The 23,314-nt window shown below is 39.0% G+C and overlaps 1 protein-coding gene across 3 annotated transcripts in view; it reads right to left on the bottom strand.

Moving 5' to 3' along the window:
- LOC123512235 (phospholipid-transporting ATPase ABCA3-like) overlaps positions 1-23,314 on the bottom strand; it is a 137,657-nt gene that overhangs the window by 36,671 nt on the left and 77,672 nt on the right. For all 3 annotated transcript variants that reach the window (XM_045268493.1, XM_045268494.1, XM_045268492.1), the window contains exons 18-27: positions 22,343-22,592; positions 21,136-21,320; positions 16,805-16,867; positions 12,078-12,235; positions 9,205-9,303; positions 8,597-8,749; positions 3,366-3,593; positions 3,132-3,243; positions 2,665-2,786; positions 2,170-2,335 (exon numbers count right to left, since the gene is read on the bottom strand). In XM_045268493.1, coding sequence (XP_045124428.1) covers positions 2,170-2,335; positions 2,665-2,786; positions 3,132-3,243; positions 3,366-3,593; positions 8,597-8,749; positions 9,205-9,303; positions 12,078-12,235; positions 16,805-16,867; positions 21,136-21,320; positions 22,343-22,592 — 1,536 coding nt within the window. The remainder of the gene's footprint in view (positions 1-2,169; positions 2,336-2,664; positions 2,787-3,131; positions 3,244-3,365; positions 3,594-8,596; positions 8,750-9,204; positions 9,304-12,077; positions 12,236-16,804; positions 16,868-21,135; positions 21,321-22,342; positions 22,593-23,314) is intronic.

The raw sequence follows: 23,314 nt of genomic DNA, 5'->3' as shown, positions 1-23,314 counted from the left end.
TGGTCCGTGGTATACCAGGAAAGGGATATGCAATTGAAATACAATAAATTTATGGATTTGTACAACTCTGCTGTGAAAAAGTTTGTGCCATATTACAGAAAGAGGACTTTAAATAATAAACAGTGGTTTAATAGAAATTGTGAAGAAGCAAAAAAGAACAAAGAAAAGGCATGGAAGAAACTTAAGAAAAAACAGTGATGTATTATCAAGAGAAGTTTACAAAACAGCAAGGAATAGATATGTTGAAGTAAGGAGAACAGCACAGAAGGAATATGAACAGAGGGTGGTGGAAAACTGTGATAGTGACCCAAAAATGTTTTACAAATTCATAAATGGAAAACTAAATATAAGGGAAGCAATAGAAAAGGTAAAAAATGGGGAAGATGTATATGAGGATGCTGGAGATATAGCTGAAATTTTGAACGACAACTTTTGCAAAGTGTTTACAAAGGAGGAGCATTTTATGGGAGGAAGGCCTACGGAAATAAGGCAAATGCAAGACATCATGGTTACTAAGGAAGATGTAAGGAAAATTATAAGCAATCTGGATATTAATAAATCAATGGGGCCAGATGGCATATCCAGGAGGTTGCTAAATGAATGTAAGGATCAATTGTTGAACCTCGTATTTGATATTGTGGAAACCTCCATATGAACAGGATAAGTCCCGAAAGAGTGGAAAAGAGCTGACATTGTGCCTATATATAAGAATGGTAGTAGGATGGAACCACTAAATTAAAGAACAGTATCGTTAACTAGTATATTGTGCAAGGTATGTGAAGAAGTAATTAAAGCTAAGTGGAGTGAGTATCTAGAAAGTGAAAACATTCTGAGTGAAAGGCAGTTTGGTTTCAGAAAAGGAAGATCGTACGTATCCAATTTATCATGTTTTTATTCAAGAGTGACTGACATACTACAACATAGAGATGGATGGGTGGATGCTATCTATCTGGACTTGAGAAAGGCCTTTGATAAAGTACCACACAATAGACTGATGTGGAAACTAAAGAAGATTGGAGGAGTAAATGATAAATTAGCAAAATGGATGGAAAATTACTTAGTGGGAAGAGAAATGAGAACAGTGGTGAGAGGAAGGAAGTCCGAGTGGAAGAAGGTAACCAGTGGAGTTCCACATCAGTGCTTGGTCCCATCATGTTTTTGATTTATGTTAATGATATGCCAGTAGGAATTGACAGTTACATGAATATGTTTGCGGACGATACTAAAATTATGAGGAGAGTAAGGAATGTGGAAGATTGTAACAAGTTACAGGAAGATCTTGATAAAATATTGAGTGGAGTAAGGAGTGGCAGATGGAATTTAATATAGACAAAACCCATGTTATGAAAATGGGAAGTAGATACAGACCAAACTGGGATTACAGGCTGGGTGATGAGAAAATTAAAGAGACCAATGAGGAGAAAGGCTTAGGAGTAACCGTGCAAAACACTTTGTCACCGGAGAAACACATTAACAAGATTTTTGGGAAAACATATAACCTGCTTCAAAATATTGGCCTTGCGTTCCACTACCTAGATGAAGGAATGATGAGGAAGATATTAAGTACCTTAATAAGACCCCAGTTAGAATATGCAGCTTATGTCTGGTCACCGCATATGAAGAAAAATGTGAAGAAGGTAGAAAGGGTACAGAGGCTGGCAACAAGGATGGTACCAGGACTCAGGGAGTTAGACTATGAGGAAAGACTGAGGAAGCTGGGGCTGACCACATTAGATGAGAGAATAACAAGAGGAGACATGATAACTATGTATAAATTGGTGAACAAGATTGACATACTGGACAGAGTTGATAAAGGTGACCACAAGTAATTATCTCCGAGGACATGGAAAAAAGCTAATAAAAGACATCTGTCTAAATGACGTGAGAAAATACAGTTTCCCGCATCGTAGCATTGATAAGTGGAATAAACTGAGCAGTGATGTCGTTGACGTGGTGTGTGTCAATCAGATGAAAGAGAGATATGACAGGAATGGACAAGGAGACAGGACACAGAGAGCTTAGCTGTAATACACCCTGTAATACACAAATAGGTAAATACACACACACAACCATTGACACAGCCCCATTGGCCTCTGGTGAAAAGGGTCCTGTGAATCAACCCACCCAAAGAAATCAACCCAGTAAAACAAACAAATGCGCGCCACTCACCAGTTATGATGTTGACCATGATCATCTTAGTGAAGCCTCCAGATGGAATTGAGAAGAAAAAGGAACACAAATACATCAGAGGAAGGGATGCCCAACAGTACATCAGCATCACCAGGAAGATGCGTCCAAGCTGCTCTCCCTCGCTGAGTCCCTTCATGCCAAACAGCTGCAGGATTATACAATTTGCATGTACACTTGGTCAAAGAAGTGAATGCTGTATTGTGCAAAATGTTTCATACTAAAAATCTGATTACTGCTACCACATATAACATACCCAGTTCAGTGGTCCATATACATCAACTTCTAATCACCTATGAACATGATATTATATTTGAGACATTACTCCTTCAGGCAAATATAATGATAAATCGAGACCATCTGAACAGAATAAAGATAATGAGAGATTACCACTACTCCATACCAAGGACAGGGTTAAGTACTTGCTTCTGAAAATGCCTATCCACATCTACTTGCTTCATGAGGCCACACACTTACAGCAAGGCAAAGTAGACACAGGCAACAGGGAATAATGAAGAGCAAGTAGTCCCAGATTGCTGATGCCATCCAATAGGTGACAAAGTTGACTCCAGAAACAAACTGCAGGTGCTTGGCCTTACCTGCAAATGTTTTGAGGTTTTAGCAAAGAGAGGTATTTCTTGGAGTCATGAATAAATATAAAATCAAGTCACTAACATTGCTTCCAAGAGAGGATTTCATTCAAATAGAAAATCACTGAGTTAATCTTCCAAGCATGCACAAATTTTTTTTCTTAACCAAGGCAGTTTCATACTAATTTCCTTACTCAGCTTCTATATTTTGTCTTGAACAATGTCACATTCTCTAAAAATGACATTAAACATTATTCTATATACATTTCTTCTCGTTACCACTCACATTTTTTTGTGTACTTTAGCCAGCTAATCAAGGTCTACTAATAATAATATGTATAAACCACCACTCACTGCTGCGTTCTTGAATGAGGAAAATGACAAAAGAGGCTGCCAGGAAAGACATCCCGAAGGCCAAGTTGAACCCAATCTGGAAGCCCAAGTTTTGTCGCTGGTCCTGAGTCAGCTGTCAAGGGCAAGAGACTGAGGTAAGAATAACAGTGCGTGGTAAGGAGTGAAGAAAATATTATGGAAAGGCAATGGGTACAAGAGGGTAATTATGAATGACAGGAGCCTTCACTCACTCACCTTTTCAATATCTGTTCTTGGCAGTGGGTGGTTAGAGGTGGTGATAGTAATATTGTTGTTGTTGGTGAATGCACGTACCACCGCTATGTCAGCCATTGCCAGTGCCAGTGGTGGTGTATGGAAGGGCTGGTTGTTGAAAAAAGCCAGGATGGAAGCTCTGTCTTGATTTCCATTGATGCTTAGACTCACCATATTGTGTTGATTGAAAGAAGGAAGGTCCCTTGCAGCCTGGATGATGAATAAAAATTTCAGTCAACTTCAATAAAAGTTAAGAGGATAAAAATGTTATTTATTGTATGTGACCAACTGTGCAATGTGTCAGCTACTGGGGTGTAGGTATGGTGGTCCATGACACTATACTATGCCTTCCCACCAGAGCACAACATAGTAAAGGGTGTAAGAGGTGTGTGTGTGTGTGTGTGTGTGTGTATTTACCTAGTTGTAGTTTTACAGGGCCTGGGCTTTATGCTCGTGTGGCCCCTTCTCCATATCTACACTTATTCAATCTTACTTTAAAAGTATGCACACTCGTTGCAGACACTACTTCTTCATTTACATCTTTGCGGGAAACTATATTTTTTAACATCTCTCAGACATCTTCCCTTTCTCAGCTTTTTACTATGCGATCTTGTGCTTCGGATGTCATATTCTTCTCTCAGGATCAGTTTCTCACTTATCCACTTGGTCCATTCCATTGATCAATTTATAAACTTGTATCAGATCTCCTCTCTCCCTTCTTTGTTCCAGAGATGGTAGATCCATACCCTTTAGTCTCTCCTCATATGTCATCCCTTCAAATTCTGGAACCATTCTTGTAGCCATTTTTTGTAGTCTCTCCAACTTCCTTATGTGTTTCTTTTTGTGAGGGGTCCACACTAATCCTGCATATTCCAATCTGGGTTTTATTATAGTACTTATCAATTTCTTCATCATTTCTTTGTCCATATAGTGAAATGCTACTCCAATATTCCTTAGCAAATTATACGTTTCTCTAAAAATTCTATCAATATGGCTTACTGGTTGATTGTTTTCTTCCATTGTCACTCCTAAGTCCTTTTCCTTTTTAACTTTCTCCAGTTCTATTCCATCTCCCATCTTATAGATTCCCACGGGTCATCTTTCACTCTTTCCCATTTCCAAGACATGGCTTTTGTTCACATTGAATTCCATTTCCCACTTTTTACTTCATTCCCAGATCTTATTTAGGTCTTCTTGCAGTATTTCACAATCCTCTTTTTGCTTTACAACTCTGTACAGTTTCATATCATCTGCAAACAGATTTATGTAGCTGTTCACTCCTTCTGGCATGTCGTTAATATAAATGAGGAAAAGTATTGGTGCCAATACTGACCCCTGTGGCACTCCGCTTTCTACTACTCTCCATTTGGACTTCATATCTTTAACTACCGTCCTTATTTCTCTCCCCCTCAAATATTTTCTAACCATCTCAATGTACTTCCTTTTAAGCCACCCTTCTCTTCTAACTTCCATAGTAATCTTGCATGTGGCACTTTGTCAAACGCCTTTTGAAATCCAAATAAATACAGTCAACCCATCCCTCTCTCTCTTGTACTCTATCAACTATTCTAGAATAGAAACTCAATATATTAGTTACACACGACCGTCTTTTTCTAAAACCAAATTGGCTATTTGATATTAATTTGTTGTCTTCAAGGAACTCGATCCATTGTTTCTTTATTATTCTTTCACACATCTTGCCTATTACACTAGTTAGTGATACCGGTCTGCAATTTAAAGGTTCTTCCTTCCTTCCGCTCTTATATATGGGAACCACCTCAGGTCTTTTCCATTCTACTGGTACTGTTCCATTTTCTATTGAGCATTTTATGATGTATATAGGACTTGCTAGTTCTTCCCTACATTCTTTCAGTATTCTGCCTGAGACTACATCTGGTCCCATTGCCTTCTCTTCATCCAGTTCCTTCATTAACTCTTTTATTTCAAGCTTGGTTACTTTAATCTCTTTCATATAGACTGTCTCTCTATTACCCTGTGGCCTTTCAAATTTGGATTCCTTAGTAAAGACCTCCAAGAATTTATTATTTAATAGTTCTGCCATACTTTTTGGGTCTTCCACCGTTCTCGTTCTCTCCTTTTAACCTTTCTATTGTTTCTCTTTGCCTAATTTTTCCATTTATGAATCTGTAGAACAATTTTGGTTGCTCCTTACATTTTTCGACAATGTCCTTTTCAAAGTTCTTTTCCTCTTCCTTACGTTTTTAAAATAGTTCTTGAGATTCTCAATATTAGCCTTTCTGTAATTTAATCGGTCTCTTTTGTACGAATTGTCTCTATCTTCCTTTCCTACTTCTATATCCATTTCTAATATTATATGGTCACTCTTGAATCGTCTCTGAGTTTTCCATCTCCTCCCAGTTTACGTTTTTAAAATAGTTCTTGAGATTCTCAATATCAGCCTTTCTGTAATTTAATCGGTCTCCTTTGTACGAATCATCTCTATCTTCCTTTCCCTCTTCTATATCCATTTCTAATATTACATGGTCACTCTTTCCCGATGGGCACATATCTTATATCATCATTCATTTGTATACCCCTTGTAAAAAACTAGGTCCAATCTCGCCGCCGGCTCATCATTTCCTCTGAATCTTGTGCATTCCTTTACTCTCTGGTCCATCATATTGTCTATCATTAGGTTAAAGAATCTTTCTCCCCAGGCTTCTTCCCCCATACCACTTTCATAATTTTCCCAGTCCACTTCTTTACAGTTGAAATCTCCTACTAATATAACTTTTTTCCTTTCTTTAATGATTCTCGTTAGACTCCTTATTGTGTCATCTATCATGTCTTTATATTCTTGATTGGTCCATGAATTTGATTTTGGTGGCACATATGTTACAATAATTGTTAACTCTTTTTTATTAATATGCATCTTAACATACAATACTTCTGCTTTTCCTTCTCACATTCCACATGGTTTATCACTATTTCCTTCCTTAACATTATCATGACTCCTCCACCTCCTTTACCCCCTCTGTCTCTTCTCCATACATTATACCTATTATCCAAGTCTATTTTGATTGCCTCATTTAGTTTTGTTTCAGCCAGGCATACAATATCCAAATTTTCTTTCTTTATGTAATCTCTTAATTCTAATTTACTTGATAAAACCCCATCTATGTTTGTATACATCATTTTTAGTCTCTTGCCTTTATCATTTATAGTTAAACTTGTTCTTGAATCACCTTCTGAAAATCAGCCTTATCTTTCTTATCTTGGACTCTCCATGCTTGTACTTCTTTTTTAATCACGTTCTGTAGTCTTTCCTCTTCCTTGTTTACTAGATCTTTCAGCTTCTCTTTTTCTTTCTCGGCTTTACTGAGTCCTTCTTCCATCTGCTTCTTGTAGTTAGCTACTTCCTTTTTCAGTTCTTCGTTTTACCGCTCTTAGCCTAGCTTCGTTTTCTTCCACTTTTTTATCCTTTCTCTCAGTTTTATAAACTCTTTTTCCTGTTCTTCATTCTCTTTCATTTCCATATTCTCTTTTATTAATTTATCTAGTTTATGTTCAATATTCAACACTCTCTTAAGTAGTGAAGTATTCGTTGTATCGAAACCTTCAAATACGATCTCTCCCTCACCAACAAAGTCATCATCAGCTTTCATTTTTTCCCTAGTCTTATGTCTGCATTTGGATGGAATCTCTTCTTTACTCATGATTCCTTAATAATTGATTTCATGAAAAAAATGAGTCCACATTACCTGCCCAGGCCACTGTAAATACTGTACAACAGGTATGTAATGAAGATCAGCTGATTGTCGAAACAGCGCCAGTGTGTCCTTCCTCAACCGCGTCTCGTGTATTTACCTAGTTGTATTTTTACAGGGCCTGGGCTTTATGCTCGTGTGGCACCGTCTCCATATCTACACTTATCCTATTTTTCTTTAAAACTATGTACACTCTTTGCTGATACCACTTCCTCACTCAAACTGTTCCAAGTCTCAACAAATCTTTGTGGGAAACTAAATTTTTTAACATCTCTCAGACATCTTCCCTTCCTCAGTTTCTTACTATGCGATCTTGTGTTTCTAATGTCATATTCTTCTCTCAGGATTAGTTTCTCATTATCCACTTGATCCATTCCGTTAATCAATTTATAAACTTGTATCAGATCCCCTCTCTCTCTCTTCTCTGTTCCAGGGTTGGTAGATCCATAGCTTTTAGTCTCTCCTCATATGTCATCCCTTTAAATTCTGGAACCATTCTTGTAGCCATTTTTTGTAGTCTCTCCAATTTCCTTATGTGTTTCTTTTTATGGGGGGTCCACACAACTCCTGCATATTCCAATCTAGGTCTTATTTCAGTACTTATGAATTTCTTTGTCCATATAGTAAAATGCTAATCCAATATTTCTTAGCAAATTATACGTCTGTCTGAAAATTCTATTAATATGGTGTACTGGTTGATTGTTTTCTTCCATCGTCACTCCCAAGTCCTTTTCCTTTTTTACTTTTTCTAGTTCTACTCCATCTCCCATCTTATAGATTCCCACGGGTCGTCTTTCACTTTTTCCCATTTCCATGACATGGCTTTTGTCCACATTGAATTCCATCTCCCATTTTTTACTCTATTTCCAGATCTTGTTTAAGTCTTCCTGTAGTATTTCACAATCCTCTTTTTGTTTAATGACTCTGCACAGTTTCGCATCATCTGCAAACAGATTTATGTAGATGTTCACTCCCTCTGGCATGTCGTTTATATATACGAGAAAAAGTATTGGCACCAATACTGACCCCTGTGGCACTCCACTGTCTACTGTTCTCCACTTGGACTTCATATCTTTAACTATCGTCCTTATTTCTCTCCCCCTAAAGTAATTTTTCATCCATCTCAATGTGCTTCCTTTTAAGCCACCCTTCTCCTCTAACTTCCACAGTAATCTTTCATGTGGCACTTTATCAAACGCCTTTTTTAAATCTAAATAAATACAGTCAATCCATCCCTCTTTCTCTTGTACTTTATCAACTATTCTAGAGTAGAAACTCAATAAATTAGTTACACAAGACCGTCTTTTTCTAAAACCAAATTGGCTATTTGATATTAATTTGTTGTCTAATATGGCATTTTTAGTGGTACAGCCATTGGCATTTCATTGCACATTATTGAGAAACGAAGTTAAAAGATAATACAATACATTTCCAATAGTACTTGTTAGCATTCCATAAGCCTCAACAGTGTCAGGAAAGCCTCACCTCCTCCAGGATCTCTGTGGTGTGGTTTGCATCTGGAGGGATAGACTCCAACACATTCTGTCCCTTGAACACCCCAGTCAGGCCACCCAGCAGCTCCTCTGTCTGGTTGTTTGGGTTCATCACTTGCAGCGTTGTCACTGTGCCATCAAAATTCTGCAATTACACCAGCGAGAAATAGCACACACTTTTCCTGTCACAACTGCCACTCATTACTTGATACTCTGCTAAAGGTTTTCCTCTGGCTTAATAATGATGGTCTGGTGAAAATGTAGACCATAAGTTTGAAGGATACCACTGACTATTTATACTTATTACTGGTCTTCACTGCCTCCATGACATGGAGAAAAGAGAAAAGAAAAGAAAAAAACTAATGCCATTAAAAACCTGCAAATAAAATGGAAAATCTGATCTTTTCATTCCTTGCCATTACAATTACAAAGCTTGGTGATGATATCATACTATTAAAAAGAAACCTGCATCCATTAAGACTTTAATATGCCATCAAATATCAGGAAATAAAATGTGGAAGAAGACATTTTGCTTCATAATCTTCACAGATCTCTGAAGAGTTGGTGGTTGTGGCATGAAGACAGTATTTAGCAACTCACATTAAGTGAAAAATGGACTTCAGGAGGTGCATCATTCACTCCCGGGAGCGTCTGCACCACCACCAGCGCCAGGATGAGGAAGGCCACAGGAATGATGTTCTGTTGGTGGCAGGGAAATGTCAAGTGTGTAATTCACCTCGGTCGCCTGCTGGTCACCCAGCCAGTCTTCCCTATTACGGAGCGAGCTCAGAGCTCATAGACTGACCTCGGGTAGGCCTGAGACCACATCAACACACAACACACACCAGGAAAGCGAGGCCACAACCCCTCGAGTTACATCCTATACCTATTTACTGCTAGGTGAACAGGGGCCACATATTAAGAGGCTTGCCCATTTGCCTAGCCGCTTACTGGGATTCGAACCCGGCCCTCTCGATTGTGAGTTGAGAGTGCTAACCACTACACTACATGGTGTGTGTGTGTGTGTGTGTGTATTTACCTAATTGTATTTACCTAATTGTAACATACGGGAAAAGAGCTATGCTCGTGTTGTCCCGTCTCCATATCTATTAATGTCCAGCTTTTTCTTAAAATCATGAATATTCCTTGCGTTGACCACTTCCACGTCTAAACTATTCCATGCTTCCACCCTTCTATGAGGGAAGCTATATTTTTTCACATCTCTCCTATAAGTGGCCATTTTAGTTTTTCCCATGCCCTCTCGACATTCTTCCATTCCACATACACAGATCTTCCCTATCCATTTTTCCATGCCAATCATCACTCTGTATATTGCTATCAGGTCTCCCCTTTCTCTTCTGTTTTCCAGGGTTGGAAGTTGCATTCTTTTCAGTCTGTCTTCATAAGTCAAATCTCTTAAGTCAGGCACCATTTTCGTTGCAGCCCTCTGTACTTTCTCTAGTTTCCTTATGTGTTTCTTTAAGTTCGGAGCCCACTGTATTGTTGCATATTCAAGCCTCGGTCTTATCATTGCAGTAATTATTTTCTTCATCATTTCTTCATCTAGATATACGAACGCCACTCTTATGTTCCTCAATAAGTTCAATACTTCTCCAATTATTTTGTTTATATGTCTCTCTGGCGATAGGTCATTGGTAATTGTCACCCCAAGGTCTTTTTCTTCATGACTGGTTTTATGTCTTCATTTCCTATCTTGTACATACTCCTGATTCTTCTTTCACTCTTGCCAAACTCTATTTTCTTGCATTTTGTCGTGTTGAACTCCATTTGCCATGTACAGCTCCATTTCCATATTCTGTCCAAGTCTTCCTGGAGTAGTTCGCAATCTTTGTCACATCTCACTTTTCGTAACAATTTTGCATCGTCTGCAAATAGGCTCACATAACTGGACACCCCATCCACCATGTCATTTATGTAGACTGCGAACATTACTGGTGCCAACACTGATCCCTGTGGAACTCCACTCTCCACCAATCCCCATTCTGATGGTCTGTCCTTAATTATTGTTCTCATTTCTCTTCCTACCAAAAGTCTTCCATCCATTTTAGTAAACTGCCATGCACTCCTCCTACCATTTCAAGTTTCCAGATCAGTCTCTGGTGTGGTACCTTATCAAAGGCCTTTTTTAAATCCAGATATATTCCATCAGCCCAACCATCTCTTTCCTGTATTACATCTATCACCCTCGAATAGTAACATATCAGGTTTGTCGTGCATGAACGCCCTTTCCTAAAACCAAATTGACACTCACAAAGTATGTCATTTTCTCCAAGAAGTCTGTCCATCTAGTCTTCACCACCCTCTCACACATCTTAGCTACCACACTTGTAAGTGACACTGGTCTATAGTTCAATGGGTCTCTCTTGTTACCTGATTTATAGATTGGGACAATGTTAGCTCTTTTCCAGTCTTGGGGCACTACACCTTCCCTTAATGAGGCATCAATTACTTCACAAACTTTTTCTGCCAATTGCTCCCTGCATTCTCTTAAAATCCATCCTGATACCCCATCAGGTCCCACAGCTTTTCTCACTTCTAAACTCCCCATCATGTTCTTGATCTCCTCCACCGTTACTTGAAACTCCTTCATAATCCCTTTCTGTTCCATTACCAGTGGTTTGTCAAAAGCAGTCTCCTTTGTGAATACCTTCCGAAAGCATCCATTCATAGCCTCTGCCATTTCCTGGGATCTTCACTGCATACTCCATTTACTTCTAAACTTTCAATACTTTCTCTATTTTTGATGTTGTTCACATGTCTGTAAAAAAGCCTTGGTTGGACTTTACATTTATCAATTATATCCTTTTCTTGTTTCTTTCTTTCTTCTCTTCTAATCAACACATATTCATTTCTTGCTCTTTTGTAACTTTCCCACTGCTTAATCCGTCTTTTCCTTCTCCACCTCTTCCATGCATCCTCTTTTCTTGTTCTAGCCTTTTCACATCTATCGTTAAACCAGTCCTGCTTTCCAACTTCTCTATGTTGTCTTATTGGTACAAATTTTTTCTCACCTTCTTTGTATATTTTTATAAATTCCTTCCACTTTTCATTTGCTCCCTTAGCACTCTTGAATTTCATCCAATGTGTGTGTGTGTGTGTGTGTGTGTGTGTGTGTGTGTGTGTGTGTGTGTGTGTGTGTGTGTGTGTGTGTGTGTGTGTGTGTGTGTGTGTGTGGTCCACTTTTTTTGTCAATTTAAATTGACAGTTTCTAAGGGGTAACTCATACTTAAAGTTACAATAATATTTCAGGATGTTTACTTAGCTTGTTCAAGCAAGTGAAATAGAATTACTATGTACAGCATGAAAAACTATGTATTATCATTACTATTTATGACCTCCTTCTTTACAATTTTTTTTTAATTCACGTGAGTTCAATCAAAGCTGAAATGAATGTAATGAAATTAAACAGAGACAAAAATAATGAGGGAATGCAACAAGTAAAGCGAAATTACCTGAGCAAAGGTGAGAAATTTGTTCCTGAACGTGTATAGGACTTTCTTGATCAGCATCGCCCAAAACTGCTGCAGGAGGAGCAAACAGCCAGAGTTCTTCTGTAGAGGCATTCGACGAGGACTAGGAGACTCCAGGACGCTGTTTGCTGCATTCTTTGCTGTGGAAATGTGTTGCTCTTACTTCTCACTCCATTTTTTGAAGCACTAACTATGTATATATGCAAAACTTGTTACATTAGTTCAGATAATTTCTTAAAGCTAGTGACAGGCAGAACAATACATTTCTAGGGGTGTGTGTGTGTGTGTGTGTGTGTGTATTTACCTAATTGTATTTACCTAATTGTAACATACGGGAAAAGAGCTATGCTCGTGTTGTCCCGTCTCCATATCTATTAATGTCCAGCTTTTTCTTAAAATCATGAATATTCCTTGCGTTGACCACTTCCACGTCTAAACTATTCCATGCTTCCACCCTTCTATGAGGGAAGCTATATTTTTCACATCTCTCCTATAAGTGGCCATTTTAGTTTTTCCCATGCCCTCTCGACATTCTTCCATTCCACATACACAGATCTTCCCTATCCATTTTTCCATGCCAATCATCACTCTGTATATTGCTATCAGGTCTCCCTTTCTCTTCTGTTTTCCAGGGTTGGAAGTTGCATTCTTTTCAGTCTGTCTTCATAAGTCAAATCTCTTAAGTCAGGCACCATTTTCGTTGCAGCCCTCTGTACTTTCTCTAGTTTCCTTATGTGTTTCTTTAAGTTCGAGCCCACTGTATTGTTGCATATTCAAGCCTCGGTCTTATCATTGCAGTAATTATTTTCTTCATCATTTCTTCATCTAGATATACGAACGCCACTCTTATGTTCCTCAATAAGTTCAATACTTCTCCAATTATTTTGTTTATATGTCTCTCTGGCGATAGGTCATTGGTAATTGTCACCCCAAGGTCTTTTTCTTCATGACTGGTTTTATGTCTTCATTTCCTATCTTGTACATACTCCTGATTCTTCTTTCACTCTTGCCAAACTCTATTTTCTTGCATTTTGTCGTGTTGAACTCCATTTGCCATGTACAGCTCCATTTCCATATTCTGTCCAAGTCTTCCTGGAGTAGTTCGCAATCTTTGTCACATCTCACTTTTCGTAACAATTTTGCATCGTCTGCAAATAGGCTCACATAACTGGACACCCCATCCACCATGTCATTTATGTAGACTGCGAACATTACTGGTGCCAACACTGATCCCTGTGGAACTCCACTCTCCACCAATCCCCATTCTGATGGTCTGTCCTTAATTATTGTTCTCATTTCTCTTCCTACCAAAAGTCTTCCATCCATTTTAGTAAACTGCCATGCACTCCTCCTACCATTTCAAGTTTCCAGATCAGTCTCTGGTGTGGTACCTTATCAAAGGCCTTTTTTAAATCCAGATATATTCCATCAGCCCAACCATCTCTTTCCTGTATTACATCTATCACCCTCGAATAGTAACATATCAGGTTTGTCGTGCATGAACGCCCTTTCCTAAAACCAAATTGACACTCACAAAGTATGTCATTTTTCTCCAAGAAGTCTGTCCATCTAGTCTTCACCACCCTCTCACACATCTTAGCTACCACACTTGTAAGTGACACTGGTCTATAGTTCAATGGGTCTCTCTTGTTACCTGATTTATAGATTGGGACAATGTTAGCTCTTTTCCAGTCTTGGGGCACTACGCCTTCCCTTAATGAGGCATCAATTACTTCACAAACTTTTTCTGCCAATTGCTCCCTGCATTCTCTTAAAATCCATCCTGATACCCCATCAGGTCCCACAGCTTTTCTCACTTCTAAACTCCCCATCATGTTCTTGATCTCCTCCACCGTTACTTGAAACTCCTTCATAATCCCTTTCTGTTCCATTACCAGTGGTTTGTCAAAAGCAGTCTCCTTTGTGAATACCTTCCGAAAGCATCCATTCATAGCCTCTGCCATTTCCCTGGGATCTTCACTGTATACTCCATTTACTTCTAAACTTTCAATACTTTCTCTATTTTTGATGTTGTTGTTCACATGTCTGTAAAAAAGCCTTGGTTGGTCTTTACATTTATCAATTATATCCTTTTCTTGTTTCTTTCTTTCTTCTCTTCTAATCAACACATATTCATTTCTTGCTCTTTTGTAACTTTCCCACTGCTTAATCCGTCTTTTCCTTCTCCACCTCTTCCATGCATCCTCTTTTCTTGTTCTAGCCTTTTCACATCTATCGTTAAACCAGTCCTGCTTTCCAACTTCTCTATGTTGTCTTATTGGTACAAATTTTTCTCACCTTCTTTGTATATTTTTATAAATTCCTTCCACTTTTCATTTGCTCCTTAGCACTCTTGAATTTCATCCAATTTGTCTCTTGAAAGAATTTCTTTAGGTTTCCAAAATCTGTCTTGGCATAATTCCATCTTCCCACTTTATATTCTTCATTTCTTCTAGATTTCTCTTCGTCTATCACCTTGAACTCCAAAACTGCATGATCACTCTTTGCTAAAGGGCACTCCACCCTCATCTCCTCAATGACCATTGGCTCTGTACTAAAGACCAAGTCCAGTCTTGACGATGCTCCCTCTCCTCCAAACCTAGTATCTTCTTTGACCCACTGAGTTAACACATTTTCCATTGCCAGTGTCAATAGTGTATTTCCCATGTTGTCTCTGATCCTTCCATTGACCAGTCCTCCCAACACACCTCTTTACAATTAAAATCTCCCATCATTATAGTTCGTTCACAGCCACCCAACATTTCTTCCAGACATGTTCCTGTATCACTTATCATTTCTTCATATTCCTGTACTGACCATGCATTTGTCTTAGGTGGTACGTACACCACTATGTAGTGCCTCTTTTTCCTTCATTAGTTTCTGCTCTGATCTTTAGCACTTCTGCCTTTCCCATACCTTTTTCACTTGATCCACCTTTATATCTTTTTAACCAGCAACATCACTCCTCCTCCCATCTTACCTACTCTATTTCTTTTCCAAACGTTATATTTCCTTCTCCAACCTTCATCAGGTCTTCTCCCTCTCTCAGTTTTGTTTCAGTAAGACCCACAATATCTGGGTTCTTGTCCCTCAAGTAATCGTTGAGTTCTAAAATCCCGATATCACTCCATTTATGTTGGAATACATTACATTTCGCTCATATGTAAGTTTCTTTAGTCCTTTCTTGCTGTACTTTTCTGGGTTATGAACCACTTCCTCAGTCTCATATCCAAGATTCTCCAGAAAAACTCTTTCTTCTCTTCTTCTGTCCTCTCTTCATTTTTTTCAAAGCCTCCTTTCTCAACTCATTTAACATTTCTCTTTCCTTTTCACCGAGATCTCTTCTCAACCAAATCTTCCTTGTTGTTTCCTGCTGGGCTAGCCTCCATGACTTCTCCACCAATTCATCTACATCCTTTTGTGACTTAAGTTTGATTCTTATTGGCCTCATACCTTCTCTTGTGAACTTTCCAATTCTATGGAAGTCCTCTATTTCTTGTACTAGGTCTTTTCCCTCCTCTTGCACCACATTAATGATATTATTTATCACCTTTTTTATGTTTTTCTCTCTCCATTTTACTCGGTGTCTTATCCTCCTCCACACCAAATATCACCACACATCTCTTTTGTCTACAGTTTCCCTCACCAATGTCTCATTTGACTTAATAACCTTCACCACTTTCTCAGCTATCTTCTCTTCTATGATCTGTTGATCTATAATTTCAGCAAGGCCCAAAGTTTTCTCCCCTGACTCTTTGATTTCCTTTTCCAGACTTGCAACTTTGTAATTTACCTCCTTTCTTTCCACTTCCTGACTTTTTTTCCATTCAGCCTGCTTCTCCATCACTTTTCCTAGAGATTCTCCACATTTTTCGCAATTCACTTTAATTAGCTTAACTTCCTCTTTCAGTGCTGCATTTTCCTTCTTCATATCGGCACAGTCTCTCTTTACATTGTCATAACTCGTTTCCAGGCCCTCATACTTTTCAAACAGTTTTTCAATTTTACCTTGTGTGTGTGTGTGTGTGTGTGTGTGTGTGTGTGTGTGTGTGTGTGTGTGTGTGTGTGTGTGTGTGTGTGTGTGTGTGTGTGTGTGTGTTGTAAAAGTTTTCCTGAATATTAATTGGGGGAGAGAGAGAGAGAGAGAGAGAGAGAGAGAGAGAGAGAGAGAGAGAGAGAGAGAGAGAGAGAGAGAGAGAGAGAGAGAGAGAGAGAGAGAGAGAGAGAAAAGCATGGGAGTAGGGATTAGAATGGCAAGGGAGAGGAAGAAGGCAGCTTAAACCAATGACAGCTGCCACGAAATAAAGGATAAAAGACATAGATATCACTTTTCATAAAAACGTGGGAAGGAAAACTGTTGACTGTATGTGTGTATGTGTGGACAGGGAAGATACCTTGTCTTGATTACCCTGTATATAAGAATGAATGCACAAAACATTATCTGAGGTTATAATATTGGACTACATTAATAAGCAGAACAAGATCAGGCAACAGACTTACCTTGGATAAATGGTGGAGGTGAGGCAGGTGAGGCAAGGAGGCATGCAAGGTGATCAGCTTCAGGGCACTGAGTCATGCTTTGCTAGGTTAAGAAGCAGCAGGCAATATTTTCAGGCAACTGCTCTCACTTTACAGAGGGAGACAGCAAGTAAAGTAATGGGAATGGCAGGAAAGTAACACAAGGAAACAACAAGAAGGATGTGTGTTACCATTCTGGAGGGCAAGAGTGACGCGCTGTGTGGCCGTATTGAACCATGTGGCCATCAGTCGGCCTGTGAGGTGCAGGATGGCTCCGTGAACATAACACTCATAATAATAATAATTAGAAAAAAAAAAAAAAAAAAAAAAATGTATACATACCATTTGTTGAGGATTAAGTGAACAATGATTGCTATATTCTTAAGGAAACTCATAGATAACAAAAAGTAACATAATAAAACTCCAATGACAGTTAAAAAAAAAAAAATGTTAAAAGCATACACGAAAACATACACGATATGTATGTTTTCAAATAATCTTAAACATTATGGTAAAAATGATGAGATAACTGAAAACACATCAAAAGGAAATAAGAAAAGATAAACCAATACAACTGTGTTGCTCTTACTGCAATATAAAGATTACCTACCATACATGTACAACAATTTATATTTAAGTACAGTAATACTCTGCTTAACAAACGTTCGTCTAACGAATTTCCAGTTTAACATACACTCGACCCTCGAAACAACGGACGAATGCGTGCACGACCCTGTCCATAGATTGCAACAGTCCGTTCTTTGCAAAAGTACGTAAAAAACTATAAAACGTACGTAAAATACGTACAATTTTCAAATTTTGTATTAGTTCAAGCTTAGCAGCCGCTGGAAGAGCCTTTCGATTATACTTCACTGGTTTACTAGGTTTAACCCCTTCGCGCCGGATGTTAAAAAAGCCCACCTGTATGATATATGGGTGGTAGTCCCGCGTGCCTGAGCACGGGAAACTCGTGCAAGCTAGTCATACTTGTCGTCTTTGTGTATTATGCTGCTATTTTTTAGTCACTATATTGCCTTTGAAGAGGAAAGTGGACGCTTCTCGGAAAGAGAGAGAGAGAGAGAGAGAGAGAGAGAGAGAGAGAGAGAGAGAGAGAGAGAGAGAGAGAGAGAGAGAGAGAGAGAAAATTTGTAGAAAATTGTGTGTGTGTGTGTGTGTGTGTGTGTGTGTGTGTGTGTGTGTGTGTGTGTGTGTGTGTGTGTGTGTGTGTGTGTGTGTGTGTGTGTGTGTTTCACAGAATGTTACAAGGCGGGACGATGTAACTTATCTTTCGAGAGGGAGAGGGAAGGGAGAGGGAGAGAGAGAGAGAGAGAGAGAGAGAGAGAGAGAGAGAGAGAGAGAGAGAGAGAGAGAGAGAGAGAGAGAGAGAGAGAGAGAGAGAGAGAGAGAGAGAGAGAGATGGGAACAGTCTATGTCATTGGGTAATTTTAGACACAAGGCGGGATGCATGTAGCTTATCTTTAGTGATTGGCGGAGACAAGGATGGTGGGAGGAGCACTAGGATTTCAAGGACAGCATACAGCGTGTGTAGTTGGTATCCAACACACTATACGGGACAACTGAACGGAAGAAAGCTCAGAAAAGAAATATGACATCTACGTAGGCGTGACCATATTTGCTACTGGGGCTTCATGACGCCTACATAGGCGTCACCGTATTGAAGGGGTTAAGAGGCATTTTGGATAGGTTAAGCACTCGTGGGAAGGGTACAAATGCATAAAAAAGCCGTGGTAAGCACTGGACAATGTTCGCTGTTGGTTGAAAACGCATGGACTGAAGATTAAACATGTTTATGATGCGACCAACCCGCCACCTACCGGACAATAATTTGCGGGGAACGGAAAATTGCGCGCATTTCAATATTCGTCTGTAGATTAAACCGGACTCCAGAATTTGTCCATAGTTTCCGAAATCCGTTGTTTCAAGGGTAGAGTGTACTATATAAAATTAGACCAAAAAGTCCACATAATGTACAACCACATCCGTTTTAGCGAATTTTCTGGGTTTGAATTTGCTGGGTGAGGGACCGAACATGGCAGCTTCACTGTGATTAGCTGGCTCCCCGCCTCTGTCTCTAGCGTTCCTGGGGCCGGATCCAAGAAGCTGGTTGTTGTTTATGTTGGTACAGACAACCTCCATAGCAACCTCCTGCTCACATACCAACCCTCGTAAAATAGCATCCACAAAGATTTGTTGCTGTTGGCAGGTGGAGGTTGGTAGCCTGCCTAAAAGTACTCATTGGTTGCCAGGAGCTGGATTTAAGAAACTTTAACAATGTCAGAGCAACCTCCTGCCGCAAAATGAAGACTTGGAGGGACGGTAACGAGGTTGCTCTGAGGTTGCTGGGAACATCTCTCAAGGTGGTGTTACTGTCTTATATATGCATTTATGTTCACAAAACAACATTTCTATTAGTTTTTTTACAAACCTTGCTCCCAAGAAAGGATTTTGTAATGCATAAAGTGAAATCTTACAAAAAACCAGCAGAGATGAGATCGCCACAGGCAGGCGGAGACTCATGGTGACCAGTTCTTCTTCTTCTTCTTGTGACCCTTTTAGCTTGCATGTTGCTTTCACCACAATATTAAATTTATGTTTCCACTCATCTATTGCCTGCTATAATGGATATCATAGCTTAGTATTCATATACGCTCATGTGAATTACTAGTGAAATACTGCAGTATTTCATTAGTAATTCACTATCACTCAGTGCCACGGAGTCGAGGTTATCCTCATGGCATAAGTGTATATGAATACTAAGATATAATATCCATTATAGCAGACAAGAGAGGAGTGGAAACAAATTTAATATCATGGTGAAAGCAACATGCAAGCTAAAAGGGTCACAAGAAGAAGAAGAAGCAGTCACCCAGTCTCCCGCCTGTGGCTGATCTCATTTCTGCTTTAGTTTTTGGTATTCCATGTAAGATTTCACTTTATGCATTACAAAACAATCCTTTCTTGGAGGCAAGGTTTGTAAAAAGCTAATAGAAATATTGTTTTGTGAACATAAATGCATATATAAGACAGCAACACCACCTCGAGAGGTGGTGTTCCCAGCAACCTCAGAGCAACCTCGTTACTGTCCCTCCAAGCGTTCATGGATGCTATTTCGTGGCAGGAGGTTGCTCTGACATTGTTAAAGAATCTTGGATCCAGCTCCTGGTGCTGGTATTGGCTGCCTCTGTCTCATTCTCTCTCGCTCCGCAGTACGAAGAGGTTGACCTGTATTTCTGCTCCACTTAACAACGTGTTTTTGCCACTTAACACATTACCCACGTTAGTGCAATACGCTAGACTCTGCCTCGCCATGGCGAACTTTGATCCACTCCTGCACAAATTACAGTGGAGCTATCAGTGAGAGAATTTGTATGTAGCTCCTCTAACTCCCAATGACTCATATGACATCATAAAAGTAGTGATACACCAGTGGCCCAATATATAATTTTTTTAACCCATGTGGTATATTGGGGACCAGCCCAGAATGCATCTCCCCTATTTCCATTATTTCCTATGGGAAAATCACATCCACTTAACAAATTTTCGCTCTACGAACAGCTTTGACACCCCTTATCATGTTTGTTAAGGTGAGTATTGCTGTATATTTACAATTTACATTAAATAAAAAATTGTCTTTCAATGGCTATCTTTTCCATATGAAAACTTAAAGGTGGAAGTGAAAACTGGAACAGAAGTATTGGAATATCAGAGACAATAGTCTAACTAAATAAGTGATATGTGGATGGTGGCTTGCAAAACACAAAAATCCCTAGTATTCAGAAGGTTGCAGTCACATAGAAATTAACTTGAAACATTCTGCAATAAATCTTAAAATGCTTCACTCAGGAATCAAGACAAATGGTACACAAACACATTAAAATGAACACCTGGGATAGATCACCAAGACAAACAATAACAAGTGGCATCAAATACTGCACAGAGGGACTCATACAGCACACTGCCACACCATTCAAAACTTCACAGACACTACATATTAACATTTAATAATAAAAGTGAAGCACATTTCAATAGCTGAGTTTCTTTTTTTAAAAACTCATGTACCAGTGTCTATTTTCCACTAAAACTAGCTATTCACTCAACGTCTATTTTAGTCTTTATAGTACTTCAAGTTTTAAGTTTTTGAATTTACAGATCTATCCATCTACATCTGAAGGTTATTACCAAGAATTCCCTCACATGGATAGCTGCAACAGAACTCTTCACCTATTCTTATCTTTACTTTCTCTTCTTCCTCCATTCAATCTCTTCACTCTAGTATCATCATCTTCATATGCCATTTCTGTCCTTGCATTCCTTCCTTATATTCTCTAATCCTTTAATTCTCCTTTCATGTACTTTTCTATTACTCTGTCCTCTCATTCCATTGGAGGTGATCTTGCACCTGTGACATCTACCATGGTTGAAATACCTGTCTCACTGCTGTTTATTCTAATGGTGCATTCACACCCGCCTAATACCCTTACAGTCCCGCAACAGTACTCACCACGGTCCCCTGGTGACGTTTCCATGGGTATCTCCTCAATGGTGTCTGTGTGGTCCAGGAGGTGACCGTTCTCATGAGGGGCACTTCCTGAGCCTCCCCCTGCCACACCATTGGCCACTGCCTTGGCCCTCAGTAGGGTGGTACGGTGCTGGGTCACCAGGTCAGGCTCTGATGCCTCACCCACTCTGTAGCCAAGTAAATGAATTACCGTCAGTCTCCTTTGTTATTAAAAGCATGAATGAATGCAAAGCCTAATTTCAACTATTTACCTATCTCACCTATCTATCTGTATACCAGACTGGCAATCCCATACAGAGTAGCTCAAACAAAGCACTATATACAGTCATACTACATGCACTAGTCACACTCTTACTCCAATTGGTCCAAGTGGGAAGGGATCATCCTGTGGACCACCCTGCTACACCTCAGAGCTCAGACATAACACAGCTGGCCACATACTCCCACAGCAAGGTCAGAGAGCATGAGCTGGTTTACCTACACCCCTTCATAATGAGACCATTTCAACCATGTCAATCAAAGACATTCAAAATGAGAAGCTATCACCACTGCACACATTATATTTGTCTACATTCCATCATGGCAAATCTTTTGAGGTTTTCACCAGATGAGCACAGAAACATAAAATTGACACTCACTGATATTGTTTGTTGAGTGACCATAGAATATTCCTTTATATACATGACAAAGTCTTTATTCATATGTAAGATGCTGGATTATTTGTGTATGTATATTCCAGTAGTTTGTAAATCAATAAATGTTTTATGTAGTGGGAAAGCTGGTATATTGTCTGGATCTCTGAAAGACATGACAAGGGCAACAATTAGTGTCAGTGTTACCAAGTTGTGAAAGTACCTCCTTGCCAGAGTCAGTGTGGTGAAATGTCAATGAGAAATTTCAGTGTTGCACCAAGATAAGATAAAACAACTTTACCTCAGCAGTTTATTTCTCCAATATTTTCTGGGGGACTTAAATATCTTAATTTTCATATAACCTTCATTTACATCCTTGAATGTTCTAATAATTTTTCAATTTCTTATTCCTCATAAAGAAAATATTTTATCAGAGCACTTAGTATGTTCTTTTAATTCTGATACATCTCCCTTCCAGCACAATACCCTGCCCTTCACTATACCATCAAATCCAATACCAGTTTTCCAATATCTCACTCCTCACTCCCATTCCTCACCTCAGAAACACTTCATCCATGGTGGTCTGGGAAGCCCCATAACTGGAAATCTTAAGTTCTACCTTCTTCTGCTCAAGTTCAAGGAACATTGCTTCAAACTTGGACACTTCAGCAGTTGGCAAGACGTAAGAAAGTTCAGCTCCAACATTCTGGTCAAGCTCAGCATCTGGAATGTATGTCTGGAGCCGCTGTGTTATGGCATCCACATCACAGCCTTTCTCCTTGACAATGATGAGGCGGTAGCCAGCACCTGGATGGGACACAGGGAAGGAAGGCATCAGTTATGTACCCGAGTAACATGAGGTTTTAGATCAAAGGGCTATTTCTAAATGCTTTGATGAATTTAAACTACTTTTATTAGAATCTAAAGGATATTATTGTGGCTTTCAAGGATGTTTTCATGACAAGTGAGAGTTTACCAAGGATATAGCACTTTCAATGGGGAAAACACCCATGAGCAGCTGAAAGTCTACCTAACCATATTTGGTTTCTGGAAATAGTTCTACTGAGAACCTAAAAAGTCTAAAATCATGCCCTAGTTGCATTGGAAAAGACAGGAACAGAATTATGAGTATATTATGAAGAATGACAATGTACTATGGCAAAGGCTACTGAATATATATGCCAAAAACAGAAAGCAAGTTGATTGAAATTCAAGAATAAAGAGAATGAATCCCAAGAGCTCCCAGTCTGCTTCTGTATTTTCTCTTTCCTTTGACTTAAACTCTTCCAAGAGAGAGAGAGATTTGAAAATAATTTTGTTTTTTCAATAATCCTCTTGGGCCTTGGTACTCTCATGAGCCTTTTACTTTTCAAACATTTTTGTTGTCATTGGCCAGTGCCCCTCTTACATATAATAAAAAAAAAAAAAAAAAGTAATAAAAAAAAATAAATAAACAATAAATAAATAAATAAACAATAAAAAAAAGGAAAAAAATTATATATATATATATATATATATATATATATATA

Source organism: Portunus trituberculatus, chromosome 33 (genome assembly GCF_017591435.1).
Source record: "Portunus trituberculatus isolate SZX2019 chromosome 33, ASM1759143v1, whole genome shotgun sequence".
Taxonomy (NCBI): domain Eukaryota; kingdom Metazoa; phylum Arthropoda; class Malacostraca; order Decapoda; family Portunidae; genus Portunus; species Portunus trituberculatus.
This window is presented reverse-complemented; position numbering and strand designations above follow the sequence as displayed.